Source organism: Somniosus microcephalus, unplaced genomic scaffold (genome assembly GCF_052327205.1).
Source record: "Somniosus microcephalus isolate GS21.2 unplaced genomic scaffold, FLI_Smic_1.0 unresolved_chr5, whole genome shotgun sequence".
Classification (NCBI taxonomy): Eukaryota; Metazoa; Chordata; class Chondrichthyes; order Squaliformes; family Somniosidae; genus Somniosus; species Somniosus microcephalus.
The window spans coordinates 39,859,167-39,883,338 of record NW_028225183.1 but is presented as its reverse complement, the minus strand read 5'-3'; the positions used below and the strand labels follow the sequence as shown (position 1 = coordinate 39,883,338).

The window sequence follows — 24,172 nt, the reverse complement described above, 5'->3', positions numbered from 1 at the left end:
AAGAGCAGCCAGAAACAGTTCGTTTCTCATTCAGCAGAAGTTTGACTGAAGAATCATCATGACTGGACGAGGTAAAGGAGGCAAAGGACTGGGCAAAGGCGGAGCCAAGCGCCACCGTAAAGTACTCCGTGACAACATCCAGGGCATCACCAAACCAGCCATCCGCCGCCTGGCTCGCCGTGGCGGTGTCAAGCGAATCTCGGGTCTGATCTACGAGGAGACCCGTGGGGTGCTGAAGGTTTTCCTGGAGAATGTGATCAGGGATGCGGTCACCTACACTGAGCACGCCAAGCGCAAGACGGTCACTGCCATGGATGTGGTGTACGCTCTGAAACGGCAGGGCCGCACTCTCTATGGATTCGGCGGCTGAACAACTCGACCCTTTCAACCAAACTCAACACAAAGGCTCTTTTAAGAGCCACACACAGCCTCACAGAGAGCAGTGACCTGGGAACGGGAGCTGGGGTAGATTGTTCTCAAAAATAGATTGTGGTCAGAAATATAATTAACAGATATGTGACGTGTTCTGTAATCTTTGAATTTCGCTTTCGGTTGCACCAGGTTTATGGAGAGTTATTTCCTCAGACGGAACATTCCCTCTCCGTGTAAAGCCACATCGCGTCTACACATTTCTCCATTGTGCAGTTTTACTGTAATGATTATAATTTAATAATTAGTTGGCTGGTCGGACATGAGCCGTTGAGTGGGTTACTGAAAAGAGTCCAACTTGTGAATTTGCAGCCAGACGGTGGTGTCCGGCCCTGATACTGACAGGGTTTGTGAAATTGTGAAATTTCAGTTCAGTCATTCGGGGACCTGAAATTATCGCAGTTTGAGCCGCTCTAACCCGACCTTACTTCTGATTGGGGGTCCGCTCCACAATCCCATTTCGTAACCAATCACAGAGCCACAGATTAGAAAGTAAGCACATCATTGGTTGACATTGTCGGCCTGTCGAAATGTCTGAATTTTTTTTGATTTTGAAAAAGCCCGCCAATTCCAGTGCTGGAAAGAAGCGAATTAATCTAAAGTCTAGTTTCAATGGAATGATTTTAAAATCTACGTCATTTTGTTCTGTTATTCTGCGTTCACCGTCAGTAATTCCTGGCGCTGTTCTATGAACAGGTTTAATTTGTCAGCCTCTTATCTGTAACCGGCGCCAATAAGTCTCCATTCAGCAATCTAAAATGTGCCGAGTATCAGATCGCTGACTGCACAGTTACCCAATGACAGATTATTGGCCAAGGCCTTCTCACAGGCTCCACGGGGACAGAGAGAAGCGACTGAATTCTGATCCTCTCCCCTGAAAGCGGCGGCTAACGTCACAATGGGACGGGCGGAGGGAAATTCTGAATGGGCTGGAGAGGAGAGGGAGAGGAATCGAGTGGAAGAGCGGGAGATTGGCGCGGGTCCCTTTCCCCGCTCCTGTCAGCATCAACAGCCCAGAGTGCGGGCAATGGGAAGGGCCCTAAAGCACCAAGCCCAGGAAGGTACATTTAAAACCTTCAATGATTCTGGTAATGATCGTCTCAATATGTGCAGAATAAAATCGATTTGTCTCAAAACGCTTATTTCCTGCACTAAAATTGGCGATCTTTTTGAAATGGCCGATTAATCACAGCTGAGCCAATCGGGGCCTGAGTATCCAGCTTTTCATTGATTGGTCAGAATTGGTCTTCAGCCAATCAGTGCTCGGGGCGGTCCCTCACTGTGTATAACAAGGCGGACACACAGCAGACTCCGCATTAACAGTCCGTGTGTTCCAGATTGTGTTGAGATCGGTTCAGACAATGGCCAGGACCAAACAGACAGCGCGCAAATCGACCGGAGGGAAAGCTCCTCGCAAACAGTTGGCGACCAAAGCGGCTCGGAAGAGCGCTCCAGCCACGGGCGGAGTGAAGAAACCCCATCGCTACAGACCCGGCACTGTGGCTCTGAGGGAGATCCGCCGCTACCAGAAATCCACCGAGCTGCTGATCCGCAAACTGCCCTTCCAGCGCCTGGTGCGGGAGATCGCTCAGGACTTCAAGACCGACCTGCGCTTCCAGAGCTCGGCCGTCATGGCCCTGCAGGAGGCCAGCGAGGCTTACCTGGTGGGGCTCTTTGAGGACACCAACCTGTGCGCCATCCACGCCAAGCGAGTCACCATCATGCCCAAAGACATCCAGCTGGCCCGCCGCATCCGCGGGGAGCGCGCCTAAACTCACCCTGCCCGGCTCCAGAATTTAGCACCAAATACAACAACGGCTCTTTTAAGAGCCACCAAATCAGCAAAGGAAAGAGCTACGATCGCTCCAAGGCAAATTGGACTGTGCACACACCGTGCTGCTCTTGCAGTGTTAATGTAATTCGGATTTATAAAGTGGGGGCAGTGAATGTCTGGGTATGGTCTAGGTTTAAATGTGAGTGATCTGCCCAGTAAACTGACTGCACCCGCCCAGTATCGGAAACTATAAGTGGGAGCACTGATCCAACTCCACATACCGGGATTGATCATCGAGAGAGAACGAGGTGCCTGAAGTCTGAAGCTCACTTTTAAAATCAACTCTTACTGCGGGGAGAGGTAGTTACTATTTGGAATATTTTATATTAACCAGAGCTGTAATTCTGGTTCGATGCTCTCGTTCGATGATCTCGTTGAATGGCGGAGCAGTCTCGAAGGGCCGAATGGCCCACTCCTGCTCCTATCTTCTATGTTTCTATGTCTGCAAATTAAAAGGGGAAAAGTTAGTATGGATCAATGTGCTCAGGATGTATATGGAATTATTGGCCCAATAAGGAACGGTTCGCCCATCAACCGCTCACTGGCTTAATAATCGCTTCTTAACATGCGTTCATATTCGGCTCTCCCAATGTGTTTAAATAGGGCCGGTCTCACGTTAAGTTTCCGTGTGTTTTGTTTTTCTCTGAAGCCAGCCCCCCTCTGTATTGAATCGCTGATCTGAATATTCGGTAACAACAAACCCGCTGTAATGTTTGTGGATTTACAGTTCTACATGTCCTGTTCATAGCCGAGAACGGCTGAACAGTAAACAACCCTTTCACAGATAAAGTGGGTGGCTCTGAAAAGAGCCTTTGGGTTATTAGATTGAATCTTGTCCAGTTTACTTGCTCTTGGAGCTGGCAGTGCTGGTTTTCTTGGGCAGCAGCACCGCCTGGATATTAGGCAGCACCCCGCCCTGAGCGATGGTCACCTTTCCCAGCAGCTTGTTGAGCTCCTCGTCGTTGCGGATGGCCAGCTGCAGGTGTCTGGGGATGATGCGGGTCTTCTTGTTGTCGCGGGCCGCGTTCCCGGCCAGCTCCAGGATTTCTGCAGTCAGATACTCGAGCACAGCAGCCATGTAGACCGGGGCTCCGGCACCCACACGCTGAGCGTAGTTGCCCTTTCGCAGGAGCCTGTGAACACGGCCCACAGGGAACTGCAGTCCGGCCCGGGATGAACGGGATTTGGCCTTGGCCCGAGCTTTACCGCCGGTTTTTCCTCTTCCAGACATTTCCACAATTCACTCGTTGAAAGAAATAATGATAAACTCCGCCCACATCTGCCCTACTTATACCTTCTGGAGGAATGAAAAGAGCGAACTTGTGATTGGTCGCTCTGTGGGGAATTTCATTGGTGTTTTCCGGTGACCAATCATAGTCTGTTTTTCCCGCCAATGGCAAGGGTGCGGAAATAACTGTCCTCAACAGTCAGACCGCCAACGATTTTTAATTTCAAAAAGCCCGCCAATATTTTCCTAAACCAGCGAATTAAGTTAATAAATGAACTATTCGCCAAAGATTTCCGGACAGTTTTTTATTCCTTTTGTCTTATTCCATCTCTCCCTTGCAAATTCTAGGCTGTTACAATTGGGATTAATTTCGGGTTCAATTTCAAACTCTATCGGGCGGGATTAAATCCCCATTGATTCTGTAACGGGACACATTCCAGCTCAATCTGTGTAAAAGTGAGGATTCACAGATTATCGATCGATCCTTTGCACAGGCGCTGCTGCGGGAGTGAAACCAGATCTGGGAGTCCTGCTGTGAGAAGAGGGACAGAGTGTTCAAACTGACCGCGTTCTGGTCTCTAAGAAACCCCATTCTGGGTTGTTAGATTACAGTAATTCTCGGGTTAATTAAAGGATTGACTCCCAACTGGCGTTGAAAAAAATGAAAATGTTTTTGCAGAGATTGAGGGGAATGAAATCCGAGTCTCATCTCGAAAACAAGCTTTTAATTCGTCGGAAGGCGCTGCAATTGAACGGGTCTGAGAACAAAGGGAAAGCGATCAGGGACCGTGTTTGTAGTTTACTGGACGGGAAATACAACAACGACGCTAAGGTCGATCTGGGCAGTGAAACTGCTTATCTGAAAATTCAAACTCAAATCTAAAGTTGGAACTTCAAACGTTCTCAAACACACTTGTTAAGGAGAAACATTACAGTAAATTGATTCCAAAGTGAGATGCGTTTGTGTAGATCTTTCAGAGATTGTGGGTGGCTCTTAAAAGAGCCTTTGTGTTTTGGGTTTGTTCTTTCAGGACAGCGTGGAGTTTTACTTGGAGCTGGTGTATTTGGTCACCGCCTTTGTCCCTTCCGACACGGCGTGCTTGGCCAGCTCCCCGGGCAGCAGCAGGCGCACGGCGGTCTGGATCTCCCGGGAGCTGATGGTGTGCCGCTTGTTGTAATGGGCCAGGCGGGAAGCCTCACCCGCGATACGCTCGAAAATATCGTTCACAAACGAGTTCATGACGCCCATGGCCTTGGAGGAGATGCCGGTGTCAGGGTGAACCTGCTTCATCACTTTGTAGATGTAGATGGAGTAACTCTCCCTCCTCGACTTTCTACGCTTCTTGCCGCCCTTCGCTGCCGGTTTAGTGACAGTTTTCTTGGCGCCCTTCTTGGCAACTGGTTTCTTTTCGTCAACCATTCTCAAAGTCGATTTCAAATACAAATATGACGCAATCCCGCTCCGCGCTCGGCTTAAATAGGCTGCCCCCACAACCCTATGCTAATGAGGGATGGGTGAAGGCAATGATTGTCATTGGCTGCTTAGGAATGCTGTCAATTTCCATTGTTCTGCAGGTCTCTGATTGGCTTCTTTATTTATCCAATCAGATTGAGTTTTTATCACCAGCACGCCCCCTGCAGTCAGAAAGGTCATTGCAAGAGCAGAGGAAGCTTCATCTTCCCATTAACCAAATCCCAGACCATTATCCGTGCTCCCAAGCGCTTCTTCCGGACGTGACAGCAATTAATTGTACTTCCTTCAACCAGTGCACTATATTCACGCCTTGCGGTGTGGTCTCCGCCACTTTAGTTCAGTATCTGCCAGTCTCTAGTACTGTGAATGTGTGTATTGGAATAGTTCTGTATTATTCATTCTCTGGTGATTTATGTAAATGTGGGAATCATTCTCAATCTCAGTCTCTGTTACAGTATGTGAGTGTGGGACCCATTTGTTTCCTGTCCGTCACTGATACCATGTGTCAGTGCGGGATTCCATCTGTTACGGTCAGAATCTGGTACCATGTGTCAGTGTTGGAATTCATTTGGAATCAGTCATTCTCTGGTAGTGTACGAGTGTGTGACATTAATTCTGTGTCAGTCTGTCACTGGGATGTGCAAGTCTGAGATTCATTCTATATCTGTCATTCACTGGGATGGTGTGCAAGTCTAAGTCTAAGATGTCAGTATCTGGTACTGAGTGTGAGTGTGAGATTCATTCTGTATCTGTCAGTCTTTGGGACTGCATATTAATGTTGGATTAGAGCTGAACCTGTCTGTCTCTGGTACTGTCTATCAGCGAAGAAATCCGCATGAATCTGCTACTTACTCGGTTTATGAAAGTGCGATTCTTACTGCATCTATCAGACTCTGGCACTGAGATTAATTCCATTTCTGCTGGTATCTGCTACTGTATCTGTGTGTGGGACTGAATCTATCTGTAAATCAATTATACTGCATGTGATCGTGTAGTCATTCTGTATCTGCCGGCCCTCTGATGCTCTGTGTTACTGTAAGATTCAATCTCTGCCTGTCAGCCTCTGTTCTGTAATTGCAAGTTAGAGTAATTATATATCTGACAATCTCTGGTGCTGTATATGAGAGGGAGATTCATTCTGTACCAATCAGTCTTTAATGTGGGGTTAATTTTGTCGCTATCATTTTCTTATGCTGTGAGCGAGTGTGTATTAATTCTGGGTCTGTCGCCATCTGATACGCTGTCAGTGTGAGATTCATCCTCTCTCTCTGCCAATCTGATATACTGTATGTGAGATTGAGATTTATTCTATATCTGTCAGTTGGGGATTTATTCTGTCTCTGTCACTATCTGGTACAGTATGTGAGTGTGTGATTCATGCAATGTATCTGCCAGTCTCCGATACCATATGTGAGCATGAAATTCTATAGCTGTCAGTCTCTGATAAACTGTGTCAGTGTGGGATTGATTCTGTGTTAGTCAGTGTCTGATACTCTATGTGACAGTGAGATATATTCTGTATCTCTCAGTCCATGGTAATATGTTTGAGAGTGAGATTCATTCTGTATCAGTCAGTATTTAATACTCTGTGTCAGAGTGGGGATCATTTTTCTCTATAATTTTCTGGTACTGTATCTATTTGACTCTGATACTCTGTTAGTGTCAGATTAATTCTGTATCTGTCAGTCTCTGATACTGTATATGAGACTGAGATATATTCAATATCATTCAGTTCTGGCACGGCATATGAATTTGGGAATCATTCTATAACTGCCTGTCTCTGATACAAAATCTACCTAATTGTCACATACAGCACCAGACATTGACAATACAGAATCAATCACACACCGATACACAGTATCAGAGATTGAAATAACAAATTATTCTCATTCTCACTCATTACGTGAGACTGACAGATACTGAATGCACCTCATTGTCACATACTGAACCAGAATCTGACAAATCCAGAATTTAACAAACACTGACAAAGTGTATCAAAGTCTAAGAGATAAAGATTGCATATAACAATCACATACAATACCAAAGACAGGCAGTTTCTGGTACGGTATCTTTGATTGGGATGTATTATGCACCTGTGAGTCTGATACTGTATGTGAGATAGAGATTGATTCAGGAACTGTCAATCTCTGGATAACATTTGAGATTCAGATTAAATCTGTATCTGTCAGTCTGGGTAATGTGTGTGACTGAGAATCAATCTGTATGTCCGTCTCTGAAAATTTGTGCTGGTGTGTGATTGATTATGTATTGTCAGTGTCTGGTACTGTAAGTGAAAATGAGGTAGATTTTTTTATCTGTCTGTCCCTGATACTATGTGAGAGAGTGAGATTCATTGATTATCAGTCAGTCTGTTCTACTTTCTGTCAGTGTGAGTATCCTTTTGTCTCGATCATTTAATAAGTTAGTGTTACCGTTTTGAATCTGTATGTGAGAGTTAGATTAATTCAGTATATCCGTATCTGTCAGTCTCAGGTGTTGTATGAAAGTGCGGGATTCATTCTGTATCTGTCTGTCTCTCATTCCCTGAGTTAGTGTGAAATTAATTATCTCTTTGTCAGTTTATGATTCTGTATGCGAGAGTTAGATTAATTCAGTATCTGTCACTCTCTGGTGGAGTGTCTAATTGTGGGATTCATTCTGTATATTTCAGTCTCAGATACAGTGTGTGAGAGTTAAATTAATTCTGTACCTCTCATTCTGTATATCTGTCTCTGAAACTCCTGTCATTGTGTGATTGATTCTGTATTTCTCAATGTCTAGTCCTTTATATGACAGTGAGGTAAATTCTCTGTCAGTCTCTGGACTTTGTGTGAGAGTGAGATTCATTCCTAACCAGTCAGTCTTTAATAATCAATGTCTGTGTGGGATTAATTGTGTCTATCATTTTCTGGTATTGCACGTGTATGTGGGATTCATTCTGAGTCTGTCACACTCCGATACTCTGTGTCAGTTTGTAATTCAACCTGCACCTGTCAGTCTCTGGATGGTGAATGTGGGTTTTACTCTGTACCTGTCAGTCTCTGATGAGAGAGTGTGGGTGATACACTGTAACTGGCAGCTTCTGATACGTGAATTTTAGGTTTTACTCTACCAGTCAGTCTCTGGTCTGTGAATGTTGGTTCTATTCTGTACCCATCGATCTCTTGTATGCTATCTGGTTTTATTCAGTACCAGTCAGTTTCCGATAGATTAGTGTGGGTTGTTTTCCTGTACCTATCAGTACCTGGTATATGAGTGGGATTTTGACCTGTAACTGTAAGATTTTGATATGTGAGTGAGGTTTTGTCCTGTACTTGCCAGTTACTGATCTGTGAGTTGGTTTGTGCTAAACATGTCAATTTCTGGAATGTGAATGTTCTGTACCTGTCATTTTCTTGTCTGTAAGTGGGGTATAGCCCTGTTCCTGCCAGTTTCTGGAATATGACTGGAATTTTGACTTGTTTCTGTCAGTTTCTGGTATGTAAGTGGAATTTTGCCTGTACCTGTTAGTTTCTGGTATGTGGGTTGTGTATCATCCTGATCCTGTCTGTTTCTGGTACGTGCATGGGGTTTTGTCCTGTACCTCTCAATTTCTGCTATGTGATTGGAGTTTTACCTGTTAATGTCAGTTTCTTGTATGTGAGTGTGAATTTGTCCTTTACCTATCAGTTCCTGGTATGTGAGTGCGGTTTTGACCTGTAACTGCAAGTTTTTGATGTGTGAGTGGGGTTTTGTCCTGTACTTGCCTGTTACTGATATGTGATTGTGTTTGTGCTCTACCTTTCAGTATCTGGTATGTGAAAAGGTTTTTGTCATGTACATGTCATTTACTTGTCTGTAAGTGGGCTTCTGACTTGTAATGTGTGGGATTTTGTCCTGTTCCTGTCAGTTTCTGTTATGTGAGTGGAGTTTTGTTTTGTACCTGTCAGCTTCTGGAATGTGAGTGAGGTTTTTACCTATTCCTGACAGTTTCCCTTATGTTATTTGTGATTTTTCCTGTACCTGAAATTTTCTGGTATATAAGTGTGTTTTTTTACTGTTCCTGCCAGTTTCTGGTGTGTGAGTGGTGGGTTTGTCCTGTACTTGTAAGTTTCTGGTATGTGATTGTGATTTTGTCCTGTACCTGTCAGTTTCTCATGGGTCAGCAGGGGTCTGTCTGTACCCATCAGTTTCTGGTACGTGATTGGGGCTTTGTCCTATACCTATCAGTTTCTGTTATGTGTGTGGCGTTTTCTCCTGTATCTGTCAAGCTTCTGGTATGTGAGTGGGGTATTGTCCTGTACCTGTCAGCTTCTGGTACGTGACTGGGATTTTGTCCCATACCTGTCAGTTTCCAGTACGTGAGTGGGCTTTTGTCCTTTACCTGTCAGTTTCTGCTATGTGAGTGATGTTTTGTCCTGTACCTGTCAGGTTCTGCTATGTGAATGTGGTGTTGTCTGGTACCTGTCAGTTTCTGATAATTGAGTGTGGTTTAGTCCTCTACCTCTCAGTTTCAGGTAGTTGAGTGGGGCTTTGTCCTGTATCTATCAGTTCCTGGTATGTGAGTTGGGCATTGTCCTGTACCTGGCTGTTTCTGGTATGTGAGTGTGGTTTTCACGTGTACCTGTCAGTTTCAGATATAAGAGTGGAGTTTTGTCTTCTACCTTTGAGTAATTGGTATGTGAGTTGGTTTTTTGTCCTGTATGTAACAGTTTCTGGTATGAGAATGGGGCTTTGCCCTGTACCTGTCATTTTCTGGTGTGAGAGTGAAGTTTTGTCCTTTAACTCTCAGTTTCTGGTATGTGAGTGGGTCTTTGTCCTGTACTTGTCAATATCTGATATGTGAGAGTGGTTTTGCCCTGTACCTTTCAGATTCTGATATGTGTGAGGTATTGTATCCAGTTACTGTCAGTTTCTGGTACCTGAGTGTGGTTTTGTCCTGAACCTATCAGTACCTGGTATATGAGTGGAGCTTTGTCCTGTACCTGTCAGTTTCTTGTATGTGAATGGGCCTTTACCCTGTAACTGTCAGTTTCTGGTATGTGATTGGGCTTTTGTCCTTTACATGTCAGTTTCTGTTATGTGAATGTGGTTTTTTCCTGTTCCTGTCAGCTTCTGGGATGTGTGTGGGTTTTTTTCCTGTACCAGTCCATTTCTGATATGTAAGTGGGGTTTTGTCCTTTAACTCTCAATTTCTGTTATGAGAGTGTGGTTTAGTCCTCTACTTGTCAGCTTCTGGTATGTGAGTGGGGTTTTGTGCTGCAGTTGTCATTTTCTGGTATGTGAGTGGAGTTTTATCCTGTACCTCTCAATTTCTGGTATGTGAGTGGGGTTTTGTGCTGCAGTTGTCATTTTCTGGTATGTGAGTGGAGTTTTATCCTGTACCTCTCAATTTCTGGTATGTGAGTGGGGTTTTGTGCTGTACTTGTCAATTTTTGGTGTGCGTAAGGGTTTGCAAAATCCCTCAGCCCCGAAGATACTGGAGATATTAATCCACATCGTGGATGGAGACTGTGCGTGCTTTTAAATTGCCTCTGGGTTGGACAATGTTTTAAAACGTGCCCAGAACCGCAAAAGGCTGCTTTGAGATGGGCGGCACGTGGACAACACCGGAATCAAGGAATGCTGTGGAAAAATTTGCACAATTTAAGACAGTACATTTTATTAAAATTTGTACCCTTGACCAGAAAATGACAACTGCAGCACAAAACCCCACTCACATACCAGAAGCTGACAAGTAGAGGACTAAACCACACTCTCATAACAGAAATTGAGAGTTAAAGGACAAAACCCCACTTACATATCAGAAATGGACTGGTACAGGAAAAAAACCCACACACATCCCAGAAGCTGACAGGAACAGGAAAAAACCACATTCACATAACAGAAACTGACATGTAAAGGACAAAAGCCCAATCACATACCAGAAACTGACAGTTACAGGGTAAAGGCCCATTCACATACAGGACAAAGCTCCACTCATATACCAGGTACTGATAGGTTCAGGACAAAACCACACTCAGGTACCAGAAACTGACAGTAACTGGATACAATACCTCACACATATCAGAGTGCGATTTTGACGTGTAACTGTAATTTTCTGATTTGTGAGTGGGGTTTTGTCCTGTACCTGTCAGTTTCTGGTATGTGAGTGAGGATTTGACCTGTACCTGTCAGTTGCTGTTAAGTGAGTGGAGTTTTGTCCTGAACCTCTCTATTTCTGATATGTGAGTAGAGTTTTGTCCTGTACCTATCAGTAACTGGTATATGAGTGGGGCTTTGTCCTGTACCTGGCAGTTTCAGGTATGTGACTGGTTTTCTCGTGTACCTGTCAGTTTCTGATATGAGTGGAGTTTTGCCCTGTACCTATCTGTACCTGTTATATGAGTGGGGTTTTGACCTTTAACTATAAGATTTTGATATGTGAGTGAATGTTCGTCCTGAACTTGCCAGTCACTGATATGTGAGTGGGTTTGTGCTGAGCCTGTCAATTTCTGGTATGTGAATAGGATATTGTCCTGTACCTGTCATTTTCTTGTCCGTCAAAGTGGTATTGCCCTGTTCCTGTCAATTTCTGGAATATGACTGGAATTTTGTCCTGTTTCTGTCAGTTTCTGGTATGTAAGTGGGATTTTGCTTGTACCTATTAGTTTCTGGTATGTGAGTTGTGTTTTTTCCTGAACCTGTCTGTTTCTGGTACGTGAATGGGGTTTTGTCATGCACCTGTCAGTTTCTCTATTTGCAACCGCGATACAAAGTTACATTGTCTGACCTCACTGCAGCACCGCGGCACTAAGATTCACCACACCAGGTGTGTAGGACGGTTCTATAGTGAGTTATCAGCATCCAGACACAACACAAACCCAGCACTGGATCATGAATGTCACCATCCGATTGGCACAGTCCAGGTTTATACCTCCCACTCCCAAGGGACGACATATAAAGTTCAGGAACGCTTCTTGGAATATAACCACAGGCACCTGGTCAGTACAAACAATTGTTTTTAGTCTATTGAAAGCGAGTTGAGGGCCTGTGTAATTAACAGACTGCCACAGAACCCGGATCCTGGTGTATCTGGGGGACTCACAATGTATCTCCCCATCTCCAGCAATACGTTTCTGGAGAACACAACGCACCGAAAAAATAACCGATTTTTGAAATGTGATCTTTCACACATCTCACCTGCTGCCTGAAATAAATGCACTTTGTGAAACTGCCCACATCCTCACAGTCAGGCTGACTTTCCACTGTTCGCTGCCCTAGAACAACAGCCACGGTGAGACTTGAACCGATTCAGGAACATTCACTACTGATTTGGGGGAAGAAAGTAGCAATGATTTGAAAGAGCGAGGTGATTTACTTTCTTTGTTACCTTACACTGTACACACACAGCCCGAGAATGGCCTCTCCCTTCCCCCACTCACTCCATGTTGCGGAACTCGTTCCTGTTCCAATCTGCCGCTGAAATTACCCCGACTCAAAGCCCATCTGCGGACACAGTCCCAATGCGATGTGTTGCTGTGAAGAGGCTGCTGTTTGCTCCCTTACTCTGCCCGTGATATCTCCGCTCTATGATGTGTTCAGCGATCATCAGCCGAGCACCAAGCAAACAGCACCCGCTGGTAGAGCTGGGAGAGGGAAGCTCGCATGGGCCCTTCCTGTCGCTTGTGCGGGGAGAGGGGGAGGAGCAGGCAAATATTTAAATGCTGAAGCGTGAAAGCTGGAGGCGGAGCTGAAGCTCAGAGGATGCTGTCTCTGCTCAGCCTGTCACTCTGATTCTGTCTCCTCCCAGCCTCTCTCACACTCTGCCTTTCTCAATCAGACCCGGGCTGGCTTCATAAATACATTCAGTTTATATTCCTGTGAGGAATCGTCATAGCTGGAAGAGGTAGAGGAGGCAAAGGACTGGGAAAAGGCGGAGCCAAGCGCCACCGTAAAGTAATTAGTGACAACATCCAGCGCACAAAACAAAGGCTCTTCTCAGAGCCACCCACCGCCTCAGAGAGAGAACAGGGCCCTGGGAAAGGGAGCGGGGATATATTGGGGTGGGGAATAGTTTCAGAATTATGAGGACTATGGGGTTACAAGTGACTCTTTGGCCCGGACCCTGTATTCTCCCCTCACAGTGAAATGCTCTTTTAGTCTTCCTGGATGTCCATGCGCTCAGTGTCCTGTTTCCATTCAGCTTTTATACATCAGACAGATGGTGTGACGGGGAACCGGGGCTTTCCACCTCACAATAGGTTAAACCGAGCTGCTGTGACAAGAGGCCAACTTGTGAGATTATTCTCCTTCTGAAGTTTGCTTCCTGCACAGATACTGTCGGGGATTGTGAAATTCAAGGGTTTCAGGAAAGTCATTGGATGGACTGTAATGATAAACATAACATAAGAACATAAGAAGTAGGAGCAGGAGTAGGCCATACGGCCCCTCGGGCCTGCTCCGCCATTCAATAGGATCATAGCTGATCCGAACCTAGACTCACGTCCACTTCCCTGCCCGCTCCCCGTAACCCCTAATTCCCTTATCAGCTAGGAAACTGTCTATCTCCGTTTTAAATTTATTTAATGTCGCAGCTTCCACAGCTCTCTGTGGTAGCAAATTCCATAGATTTACTACCCACTGAAGAAGTTTCTCTTCATCTCAGTTTTGAAAGGGCAGCCCCTTATTCTAAGATCCTGCCCCCTAGCTCTAGTCTCACCCATCAGTGGAAAGATCCTCACCGCATCCACCCGATCAAGTTCCCTCACAATCTTATATGTTTCGATAAGATCGCCTCTCATTCTTCTGAATTCCAATGAGTAGAGGCCGAACCTACTCAACCTTTCCTCATAAGTCAACCCCCTCATCTCTGGAATCAACTGAGTGAACCTTCTCTGAACTGCCTCGAGAGCAAGTATATCTTTACTTAAATATGGAATGTATAGTAATCTGGGATGTTATGATTAAGGTTATCCACCAGGTGGTGCTGTAGCCAATGCTGCTACTAAGGTCAGAGGTTTGCTTCCTGTTAAGGTCAGAGCTTTGCTTCCTGTTAGGTCAGCACAAGGTGGAATGCCAGGATGCTGATGCTGGCTGTCTGTAAACGTGTTTCCTAGTTGTTAATAAAGTACTCGTGTTAATTCTACGATATTGTTTCTTTGAGTCGTTGTTCCATTTAATGGATTTATCACATTTGGCGACGAGGCAACTTAAGGATGCTGCATAAAGAAGAAAAGTCTGCCGGGATATTTAAGCAACAAAATCACGAGCTAAAGTTAGCTACAAGCTGGAAGAGAGCATGGCTGCCATGATAGGAACGGTTTCTGCTTTTGATATTCAAGCTCAAACCTGGGAAGAATACTGTGAAGTGTTGGGTTATTTTATCGAAGCAAATGAAATAAATGATGCCGGTAAATGGAAAGCCATTCTGCTTAGTTCAGTGGGAAGCCAAGCCTACAGTTTGATAAAAAAAATCTGCTCAGTCCTGAAAAGCCTGGAGACAAACCATATGGTGAATTAGTGGTTTTGCTAAAAATAACATTTCAACCCTAAGCCTAGTGAGATTGTACAGTGTTTCAAGTTTAATTCAAGGAACAGGAAAGAGGAAGAGGGCATAATCGACTATGTAGTGGTGTTGTGTAAATTAGCACAAGATTGCAATTATGGGAACAACCTGAAGGAAATGCTGTGAGATAGGCTAGTTTGCGGAATTATGGACAACTGAATGCAACGTAGATTATTATTTGAGACTGGACTTACTTATGAAAAAGCATTGGAACTTGCACAAGCCATAGAGACAGTGAACCGAGATGTAAAAGAAGTACAGGGTTCAGAAAGCGCTAATGCTACGCATGTTGCAGGTCAGGTTGTTGTGCACAAGTTGAACATGCGTCAGAGACCACAATGTGAAATTGTGAAGGCATGTTATAGATGCAAGGGCGATCACCTGGCGACTGAATGCTGTTTTCTGGAGGAAAAGTGCTGCAAGTGTGTGAAACGAGGACACATAAAACGAGCTTGCAGGGTGAAATCACCTGTGGTGGAATCCAAACCAAAAGGGGGAAGACAGCAAAACCAAGGGAGAGAAGTGAAAATACATGGAGCACACCACATCAGCGGGGATGCTGAGGAAGAAGAGGACATGTTCATAATGTATGGCATGTTAGAGAACTTTCCAAAAGTGGCTCCTATCACATTGCAACTGAGAGTAAATGAATCTAAGGTGAACTTTGAAGTGGATACAGGGTGTGGCGTGAATAAATGAACAAGGCAGAGTACTCAAAATTATGGAACCGTGCAAAAGTTCCAGAGTTAAAGCCTTGCTCCCTGCATCTTAAAACATATACAGGTGAATGAGTAGCGAGATTAGGTACAGCTAAGGTAACTGTGCAACACAGAGACACAGTGGAACAGCTATCGGTAGTTATAGTATTGGGTACCGGACCAAACCTGTTAGGTCGGGGCTGGATAAAAGAACTTAAATTAGACTGGGGAGCAGTACATCAAATAGATACGGGCAAACAGTTGACTTTGCAAGAAGTGTTGAGTGAACATGAGAGTGTGTTCAAGGAGGAACTTGGCACATTTAATGGCCCCCAGCTAAGATTTATGTAGACAAGGAGGCACTGCCAAGGTTTTTTAAACAATGGCCTGTGCCTTATGCTAGGAAGCCAAAGGTAGAGGCTGAGCTTGACCGTCTATTGAGAGAGAACATACTGGAGCCGGTGAAATGTTTGGAATGGGCAGCTCCCATAGTACCTGTGTTAAAACCGGACAATTTGGTAAGACTCTGTGGAGACTATAAATTGACTGTCAATCGGGTGTCCAAACTAGAGCAGTATCCTATTCCCAAAACAATGGATCTCTTTGCAAACCTGGCTGGAGGAAAGATATGCACAAAGTTGGATATGAGTCATGCCTACTTGCAGATTACACTGGATGACGAATCAAAGAAGTGTGTCACCATAAATACACACAAGGGCTTGTTTACATACAACTGCTTACCGTTTGGTGTCTCATCTGTCCAGCTATCTTCCAGAGGACAATCGAAGCTGTACTGCAAGGGATTCCACTTGTTTCCATCTATCTGGATGACATTCTGGTGAAGGGAAGAACCGGCCAGGAGCATCTGAGCACTCTGAGAGAGGTACTACAGTGATTGGAGAGGGCAGGGTTCCGGCTGAAGAGGAGTAAGTGCACTTTCCTGGGGAATGAGGCAGTGTTCCTGGGACACAGAATGGATGCCACCTGGCTCCATCCACTCAAGGAGAAGGTACAAGCGCTGCAGGACGCCCCTGCTCCTACAAATGTGGCTGAGTTAAAAGCTTACCTGGGACTGCTGAACTATTATAAGAGATTTTTACCAAACTTGTCAACTGTGCTAGCACCTCTTCACAAACTACTGTGCAAGGAGACACAGTGGCAGTGGAGAGAGGAGCAGGGGGTTTCATTTGTACAGTCCAAGCAACTGATGCTGTCGTCGGATGTGCTGGTTCACTACAATGCAGAGAAAGACATTATTCTCTCTTGTGATGCTTCACCTTAAGAGGTGGGGGCAGTTCTTTCACACTGCATGGAAGATGGAACTGAAAGACCAATAGGGTTTATGTCCCAAACTCTAACAGCAGCGGAAATTTTTTTTCCCAGTTAGACAAAGAGGGGTTAGCAGTCATGATTGGGTTACAGAGGTTCCACAAGTACATATATGGCAGGAAGTTCACCATATGCACCGAACATAAACCTCTTCTCTCTCTTTTCAATGAAATTAAAGCAGTTCCACAGATGGTGTCACCCCGGATCCAGAGGTGGGCAGTGACGCTGAGGGCATATGAGTATGTCATCGTCTGCAAGGCAGGCAAGTACCATGGGAACGCAGATGCCTTGAGCCATCTTCCACTGCCAGGCACACCTACCCATGCAGCTCCAGAGGACAGAGTTTTGATGTTGGAGGACACTGACACGGCACTTGTGACTGCAGAGCAAGGAAGAACATGGACAGGTAAAGATCCAGTACTGTCTAGAGTTCGAGAATATGTGGTGAGGGGATGGCCACAGCATCTGGAAGGGGCTGACTTCACACCCTACAGTGTCAGGAAAACAGAGCTGAGTGAGCAGCATGGTTGCGTGTTGTGGGGAGCACAAGTGATTATTCCACGGCCAGCACGACAGTCTATTCTAGAGCAACTACATCAGTGTCATCCTGGGGTCTCGCATATGAAAGCCTAGGCTACGAGTTACTTGTGGTGGCCAAAGCTAGATGAGGAGATAAAAAATCTAGTCTAGACATGCAGCACTTGTCGAGAACACCGGAAGGCACCAGCAGCGGCTCCTCTCCACCCCTGGGAGTGGCTGGATAAACCATGGAGAAGATTGCACTTAGATTATGCGAGTCCATTCATGGGGAAGATGTTCCTCATAATCATTGATGCACATTCCTAGTGGATGGATGTTTATCCTGTAAATTCCGCTTCCGCCACTACTACTATAGACTGCCTGCGTTGGAGCTGCGGCAATCAAGGGCTACCGGAGATCGTGGTGAGTGACAATGCCACTTGTTTTGTGAGTACAGAGACAAAATAGTTCTTGGGAAAAAATGACATAGTGCAGGTGACCTCTGCTCCATATCATCCATCCTCGAATGGACTTGTGGAGAGAGCCGTACAAACATTTAAGGAGCTGATGAAAAAAAGTGCAAAAGGGAGTTTAGCAGCCAAAGTGTCACGGGTTCTGTTCAGCTACAGAATAACACCTCAATCCACCACAGGACTCTCTCCTGCTGAGATGTTATTAGGTCGTAGACTACGCTCCACTCTTGACCTTGTCCACCCAGACCTAAAAAGGAAAATGGAAAACAGACAAAACAAACAAAAAGAGAACCATGACAAAAGAACAAAGAGCCGAAGTTTTGGAGAAGGAGATGCGATCCTTACCAGGAATTTCAGTTATGGACCAAAGTGGATTCCTGGCTTCATAGACTCAATGACAGGTCCAGTATCATACAAGGTTTTGTTGGGAGATGGTAGATATGCAGATATGTAGATCAGATACTTCCCAGACAAGGGGAAATTGAAATGAAGGTTCCAGATGCAACGACTGAAGACAGGGTTGCCCCCAGTTATCCAAGTGCATCTGTGGTGCCACCACCAGGGACAGAGATAATTCCACAGGAACCTATCCATCAAGAGGAAACCATTGTTGCAGAGTCAGATACACTGAGCACTGCTCAGGAGCAGCTGGTGGCTTCACCACAAACAAGCAGGGACTTTACTGTTAGATGTTCACAAAGGGCTCGCAAGCCACCAGAGAGATTGATACTGAACTGTTAGATTCGTCAAGTATGGAACGTGATGAATGGACACTCCTTATGTGACCCTCAGGAATGGTTGTTTGTTAAGAAATTCATACTGAAATGTTAAGGGGGGATGGATATAGTAATCTGGGATGTTATGATTAAGATTATCCACCAGGTGGTGCTGTAGCCAATGCTGCTACTAAGGTCAGAGGTTTGCTTCCTGTTAGGTCAGCACAAGGTGGAATGCCAGGATGCTGATGCAGGCTGTCTGTAAACGTGTTTCCCAGTTGTTAATAAAGTACTCGTGCTAATTCTACGATATTGTCTCTTTGAGTCCTTTTTCCATTTAATGGACTTTTCACAGAAAGCAAAACTGTACACAATATTCCAGGTGTGGCCTCACCAGTACCCTGTATAACTGAAGCAAGACTTCCCTGCTTTTATACTCCATCCCCCTTGCAATAAAAGCCAAGATTCCTTTGGCCTTCCTGATCACCTGCTGTACCTGCATACGAACCTTCTGTGTTTCATGCACCAGGACCCCCAGACCCCTTTGTACTGCAGCACTTTGCACTTTCTCTCCATTTAGATATTAACTTGCTCTTTGATTTTTTCTGCCAAAGTGCATAACCTCACACTTTCCAACATTATATTCCATCTGCCAAATTTCTGCCCACTCACTTAGCCTGTCTATGTCCTTTTGCAGGTTTCTTATGTCCTCCTCACTCACTGCTTTCCCTCCCATCTTTGTATCATCGGCAAACTTGGATATGTTGCACTTGGTCCCCTCCTCCAAATCGTTAATATAGATTGTAAAGATTCCAGTTCTCACTGTCGGTGCCCGCTCTATCCTGAGGCTACTTTGGATTGGTCGCTTGATTGGAATCCCATTTCCTTAACAGAACTAACTATTGGCCTCTATTGATCAATTTTAAAATAAAGTTTGAAACATTCCACCTAATTTAAAATTAAAGACTTTTATTTATAATTATAAAATTCTTCTGAGACAGACATTAATTTGGAGCAGTTATACTATTGTTCTGATCATTTCCTCACCAGATTGAAATGACGTTAGCCGGAATGAATAAACTGACGAAATCAGTGCAGTAAACCGACGGCTCCTTCAGAGAGGCTGTGGGTGGCTCTTAAAGGAGCCGTTGTGATTTCTATATTTCTGTCAGTAAATTGTAGTGTTTTACTTGGAGCTGAGGTATTTGGTCACCCCGTGCTTGGCCAGCTCCCCGGACAGCACCAGACTCACGGCGGTCTGGATGTGTGGACACAATCCGCACTTTCCAAACTATTAAAGGTCTCTGCCATCTAGTAACTGACAGTGAGTGCTGCAACAAGAGACAATAATTCAGCAGAAACCATTTTAATTTGGAGAGAAGATACTTCAGCACCGTGTTTATGTTCAGCTTAAATCCATTGCCAAATAGTTTATTGGTCCAGCTGAAAACTGCAAAGAACCATTAAAAGCAGATGGACGCGCTCACCCGATTCCGGTGTGAACAGTGTGGTTGATCATTGATTGTGGGATAGATACTGTATCTGTCACTCTGGCTCTTGGTGCCAATGTGAGATTCACTGCTGAATATGGGATACTATATCTGTCACTCTCTTGTACAGTGTGGCAGTGGGATTGACAAAACTGCCTATGATAGACAACGCCTCTGTCACTGCCTGTATTGTCAGTGGCAGGTTGGCTGGTGAAAAACGATCGATACTGTATCTGACACTGTCTAGTACAATGTGACATTTTTAATTGTCTGGTGAGGCTACACTAGAAACTTTATCTGTCACTCACTGGTACTGTATCAGTGTGGGATTGACAGGTGAATATAGGAAAAGCACTAGCGCTCACTCACTGGTACTGCATGTGAGTGAGGGAGTGTTCGTTCATACAGGATAGCAATTGTATCAGTCACTCTGTCTGTGTGGCAGCGTCTGATTGTCAGGTGAGTGGTGGATAGATAACTAAATGGGCAAATCTGTGAATTTCAAAGTATAATTTAAGATTTAACATGTTAAATTAGATCTGAGATAATTGTGAGCCATAGAAAAGAACAGGAACCAGCCCTTTCCTGGAAACTGTGGGTGGCTCTGAAAAGAGCCTTTGGGTTATCAGATTGAATCTTGTCCGCTTTACTTGCTCTTGGAGCTGGCAGTGCTGGTTTTCTTGGGCAGCAGCACCGCCTGGATATTAGGCAGCACCCCGCCCTGAGCGATGGTCACCTTTCCCAGCAGCTTGTTGAGCTCCTCGTCGTTGCGGATGGCCAGCTGCAGGTGTCTGGGGATGATGCGGGTCTTCTTGTTGTCGCGGGCCGCGTTGCCGGCCAGCTCCAGGATTTCAGCGGTCAGATACTCGAGCACAGCGGCCATGTAGACCGGAGCTCCGGCACCCACACGCTCAGCGTAGTTGCCCTTTCGGAGGAGCCTGTGAACCCGGCCCACAGGGAACTGCAGTCCGGCCCGGGATGAGCGAGACTTAGCCTTGGCCCGAGCTTTACCGCCGGTTTTTCCTCTGCCAGACATTTTCACAATCAACACGTTCAGAGAAAGAATGAAAGTCTCCTCCCACATCGGCCCTTCTTATACCTTCTGGAGGAATGAAGACAGCCTACTTGTGATTGGTCTCTCTGTGGTGAATTTCATTGGTGTTTTCCGGTGACCAATCACAGTCTGGTTTTCCCAGCAATGATAAGTGTGTGGAAATAACTGTCCCCAACAGTCAGACCGCCAACCATTTTTAAAATTCGAAAAGTCCGCCAATTATTTTCCTAAACGAGCGAATTAAGTTAATAAATATACCATTAGCCAAAGTTTTCACCATGTTTTTAAAAATTCATTTTATCTTATTTCATCTCTCCCTTGCAAATTCCAGGCTGTTACAATAAGGATTAATTTCGGGTTGAATATCGCACTTTCACGGGCGGGATTAATTCCCCATTGATTCTGTAACGGGACACATTCCAGCTCAAATTTTGTAAAAGTGAGGATTCACAGATTATCGATCGATCCTTTGCACAGGCGCTGCTGCGGGAGTGAAACCAGATCTGGGAGCCCTGCTGTGAGAAGAGGGACAGAGTGTTCAAACTGACCGCGTTCTGGTCTCTAAGAAACCCCATTCTGGGTTGTTAGACTGCAGGAAGTCTCGGGTTAATAAAATGATTGACCACAACTGGCATTGAAAAAAAATGAAAATGTTTTTACAGAGATTGAGGTGACTGAATAAATTCCCATTGATTCTGTAACGGGACACATTCCAGCTCAATCTTTGTAAAAGTGAGGATTCACAGATTATCGATCGATCCTTTGCACAGGCGCTGCTGCGGGAGTGAAACCAGATCTGGGAGTCCTGCTGTGAGAAGAGGGACAGAGTGTTCAAACTGACCCCGTTCTAATCTCTAAGAACTCCCATTCCGGGTTGTTACAATGCAGCAAATCTCCGGTTAATAAACGGATGGACTCCCAACTGGCTTTAGAAAAATGCAAAGGTCTTGACAGAGAACGAGGTGACTGAAATCGGAATCTCGCACCTAAAACAAACTTTTAATTAGTCGGCTGGCGCTGCAAATAAACGGGTCTGAGAGCAAAGGCAAAGTGCGACCAAGGACCGTGTTTGTGTTTTAGTGGGCGGGAAATACAACATCGACGCTAAGGGCGATCCGGTCAATGAAACTGCTTATCTGAGAGTTAAAAACTACATCTACAGCTGGAACTTCAAACGTTCTTAAAAATTTCAGTAAATTGAATCTACAAGGCGATGCGTTGTGTAGCTCTTTCAGAGAGATGGTGGGTGGCTCTTAAAAGAGCCGTTGTGTTTGGAGTTTCTTCTTTCAGGACAGCGTGGAGTTTTACTTGGAGCTGGTGTATTTGGTCACCGCCTTTGTCCCTTCCGACACGGCGTGCTTGGCCAGCTCCCCGGGCAGCAGCAGGCGCACGGCGGTCTGGATCTCCCGGGAGCTGATGGTGTGCCGCTTGTTGTAATGGGTCAGGCGGGAAGCCTCACTCGCGATTCGCTCGAAAACATCGTTCACAAACGAGTTCATGATGCTCATGGCCTTGGAGGAGATGCCGGTGTCAGGGTGAACCTGCTTCATCACTTTGTAGATGTAGATGGAGTAACTCTCCTTCCTCGACTTTCTGCGCTTCTTGCCGCCCTTCGCTGCCGGTTTAGTGACGGTTTTCTTAGCGCCCTTCTTAGCAGCTGTCTTCTTTGCGTCCACCATTCTTAAGCTAGATTTCAGCAACAAAATGACTCAAACATGCTCCGCGCTCGGAATATATAGGCAACCCCACAGTCCTATGCTAATGAGGGATGGGTGAAGGCAATGATTGTGATTGGCTGGTTAGGAATGATGTCAATTTCCATTCTTCTGCATATCTCTGATTGGCTTCTTTAGGTTTCCAATCAGACTGAGTGTTTGCCACCAGTACGCCCCCTGCAAGTGCGTGTGTGACATCTGCCCATTCACCATTTCCCAGACCATCTTCCATGGCCGCAAACACTCCTTCCGGACGGGACAGCCAGTTAGATAGACTTCCTCCAATTTGTGCACTATATTCACGCATTGCGGTGTGGTCTCCGCCACTTTAGTTCTGCATCTGCCAATCTCTAATACTGTGTGTGTGGGGATATTTCTGTATCACTCAGTCTCTGCCGTCCTTGCGGGCTCCGTGCGTCCCAGGCAGCTAAGTGTCCTTTGTTGATTGGTGCGCTCGGCTCGTTAAGAAAAAAACATTTCACTGACTGGATTTCACTTGTTGTATTTGGTTATGTGACAAATAAAATGAAATTGAAATAGAATTGATTTATGTAAGTGTAGGAATCATTCTCAATCTCAGTCTCTGTTAAGGTATGTGTGTGTGGAATCCTTTAGTTTCCTGTCCGTCACTTTATTTTTATTCGTTCATGGGATGTGGGCATCGCTGGCAAGGACAGCATTTATTGCCCATCCCTAATTGCCCTTTGAGAAGTTTTTGGTGAGACAGGTTCTTGAATCGCTGCAGTCCGTGTGATGAAGGTACTCCCACAGTGCTGTTAGGGAGGGAGTTCCAGGATTTTGAGCCAGTGACGATGAAGGAGCGGCGATAGAATAGAGAGTGCTTGATGGCTGGCGTGGACATGATGGGCCGAAGGGCCTCTTTCTGTGCTGTATAACTCTATGACTCCATGACTATGACTAAGTGTCAGGGTGGGATTCTATCTTGTACCGTGTGTCAGTGTTGTTATTGATTCTGAATCTGTCATTTTCTGGTAGAGTGTGAGTCTGAGATTCATTCTACATCTGCCTGTCACTAGGACGGTGTGCAAGTCTGAGATTCATTCTACATCTGTCTGTCACTGGTACTGATTGTCAGTGTGGGACTCCTTCTGTATCTGTCAGTCTCTGGTACTGTGTGTGAGTGTGGGACTCATTCTGTATCTGTCCGTCACTGGTACTGATTGTGAGTGTGGGAGTCAATCTGTATCTGTCAGTCTCTGGTACTGATTGTGAGTGTGTGAGTCATTCTGTATCTGTCAGTCTCTGGTACTGATTGTGAGTGTGTGTCATTCTGTATCTGTCAGTCTCTGGTACTGATTGTGAGTGTGTGTCATTCTGTATCTGTCAGTCTCTGGTACTGATTGTCAGTGTGGGACTCATTCTGTATCTGTCAGTCTCTGGTACTGCTTGTGAGTGTGGGACTCATTCTGTATCTGTCAGTCTCTGGTACTGATTGTGAGTGTGTGAGTCATTCTGGATCTGTCAGTCTCTGGTACTGATTGTGAGTGTGTGAGTCATTCTGGATCTGTCAGTCTCTGGTACAGATTGTGAGTGTGTGAGTCATTCTGGATCTGTCAGTCTCTGGTACTGATTGTGAGTGTGTGAGTCATTCTGGATCTGTCAGTCTCTGGTACTGATTGTGAGTGTGTGAGTCATTCTGGATCTGTCAGTCTCTGGTATTGATTGT

The 24,172-nt window shown here is 45.3% G+C and overlaps 5 protein-coding genes across 5 annotated transcripts; 2 read left to right on the top strand and 3 right to left on the bottom strand.

The window, feature by feature from the left end:
- The first annotated feature begins 58 nt into the window (after window positions 1-58).
- Window positions 59-393, top strand: LOC147087957 (histone H4). The gene has a single exon (XM_085977863.1). It carries the CDS (start codon window positions 59-61, stop codon window positions 368-370), a length of 312 nt encoding a protein of 103 aa, XP_085833989.1. The 3' UTR covers window positions 371-393.
- A 1,385-nt stretch (window positions 394-1,778) lies between these two features.
- Window positions 1,779-2,207, top strand: LOC147087956 (histone H3). Its single transcript, XM_085977862.1, has one exon. The coding sequence runs from the start codon at window positions 1,791-1,793 to the stop codon at window positions 2,199-2,201; it is 411 nt and encodes a 136-aa protein (XP_085833988.1). The 5' UTR covers window positions 1,779-1,790; the 3' UTR covers window positions 2,202-2,207.
- Window positions 2,208-3,079: 872 nt separating this feature from the next.
- On the bottom strand, window positions 3,080-3,494 carry LOC147087955 (histone H2A type 2-C-like). Its single transcript, XM_085977861.1, has one exon. The coding sequence runs from the start codon at window positions 3,492-3,494 to the stop codon at window positions 3,105-3,107; it is 390 nt and encodes a 129-aa protein (XP_085833987.1). The 3' UTR covers window positions 3,080-3,104.
- Window positions 3,495-20,353: 16,859 nt separating this feature from the next.
- On the bottom strand, window positions 20,354-20,752 carry LOC147087954 (histone H2A type 2-C-like). Its single transcript, XM_085977860.1, has one exon. The coding sequence runs from the start codon at window positions 20,750-20,752 to the stop codon at window positions 20,363-20,365; it is 390 nt and encodes a 129-aa protein (XP_085833986.1). The 3' UTR covers window positions 20,354-20,362.
- Window positions 20,753-22,048: 1,296 nt separating this feature from the next.
- LOC147087953 (histone H2B-like) lies at window positions 22,049-22,449 on the bottom strand. The gene has a single exon (XM_085977859.1). It carries the CDS (start codon window positions 22,447-22,449, stop codon window positions 22,075-22,077), a length of 375 nt encoding a protein of 124 aa, XP_085833985.1. The 3' UTR covers window positions 22,049-22,074.
- Between the last annotated feature and the right edge of the window lie 1,723 nt (window positions 22,450-24,172).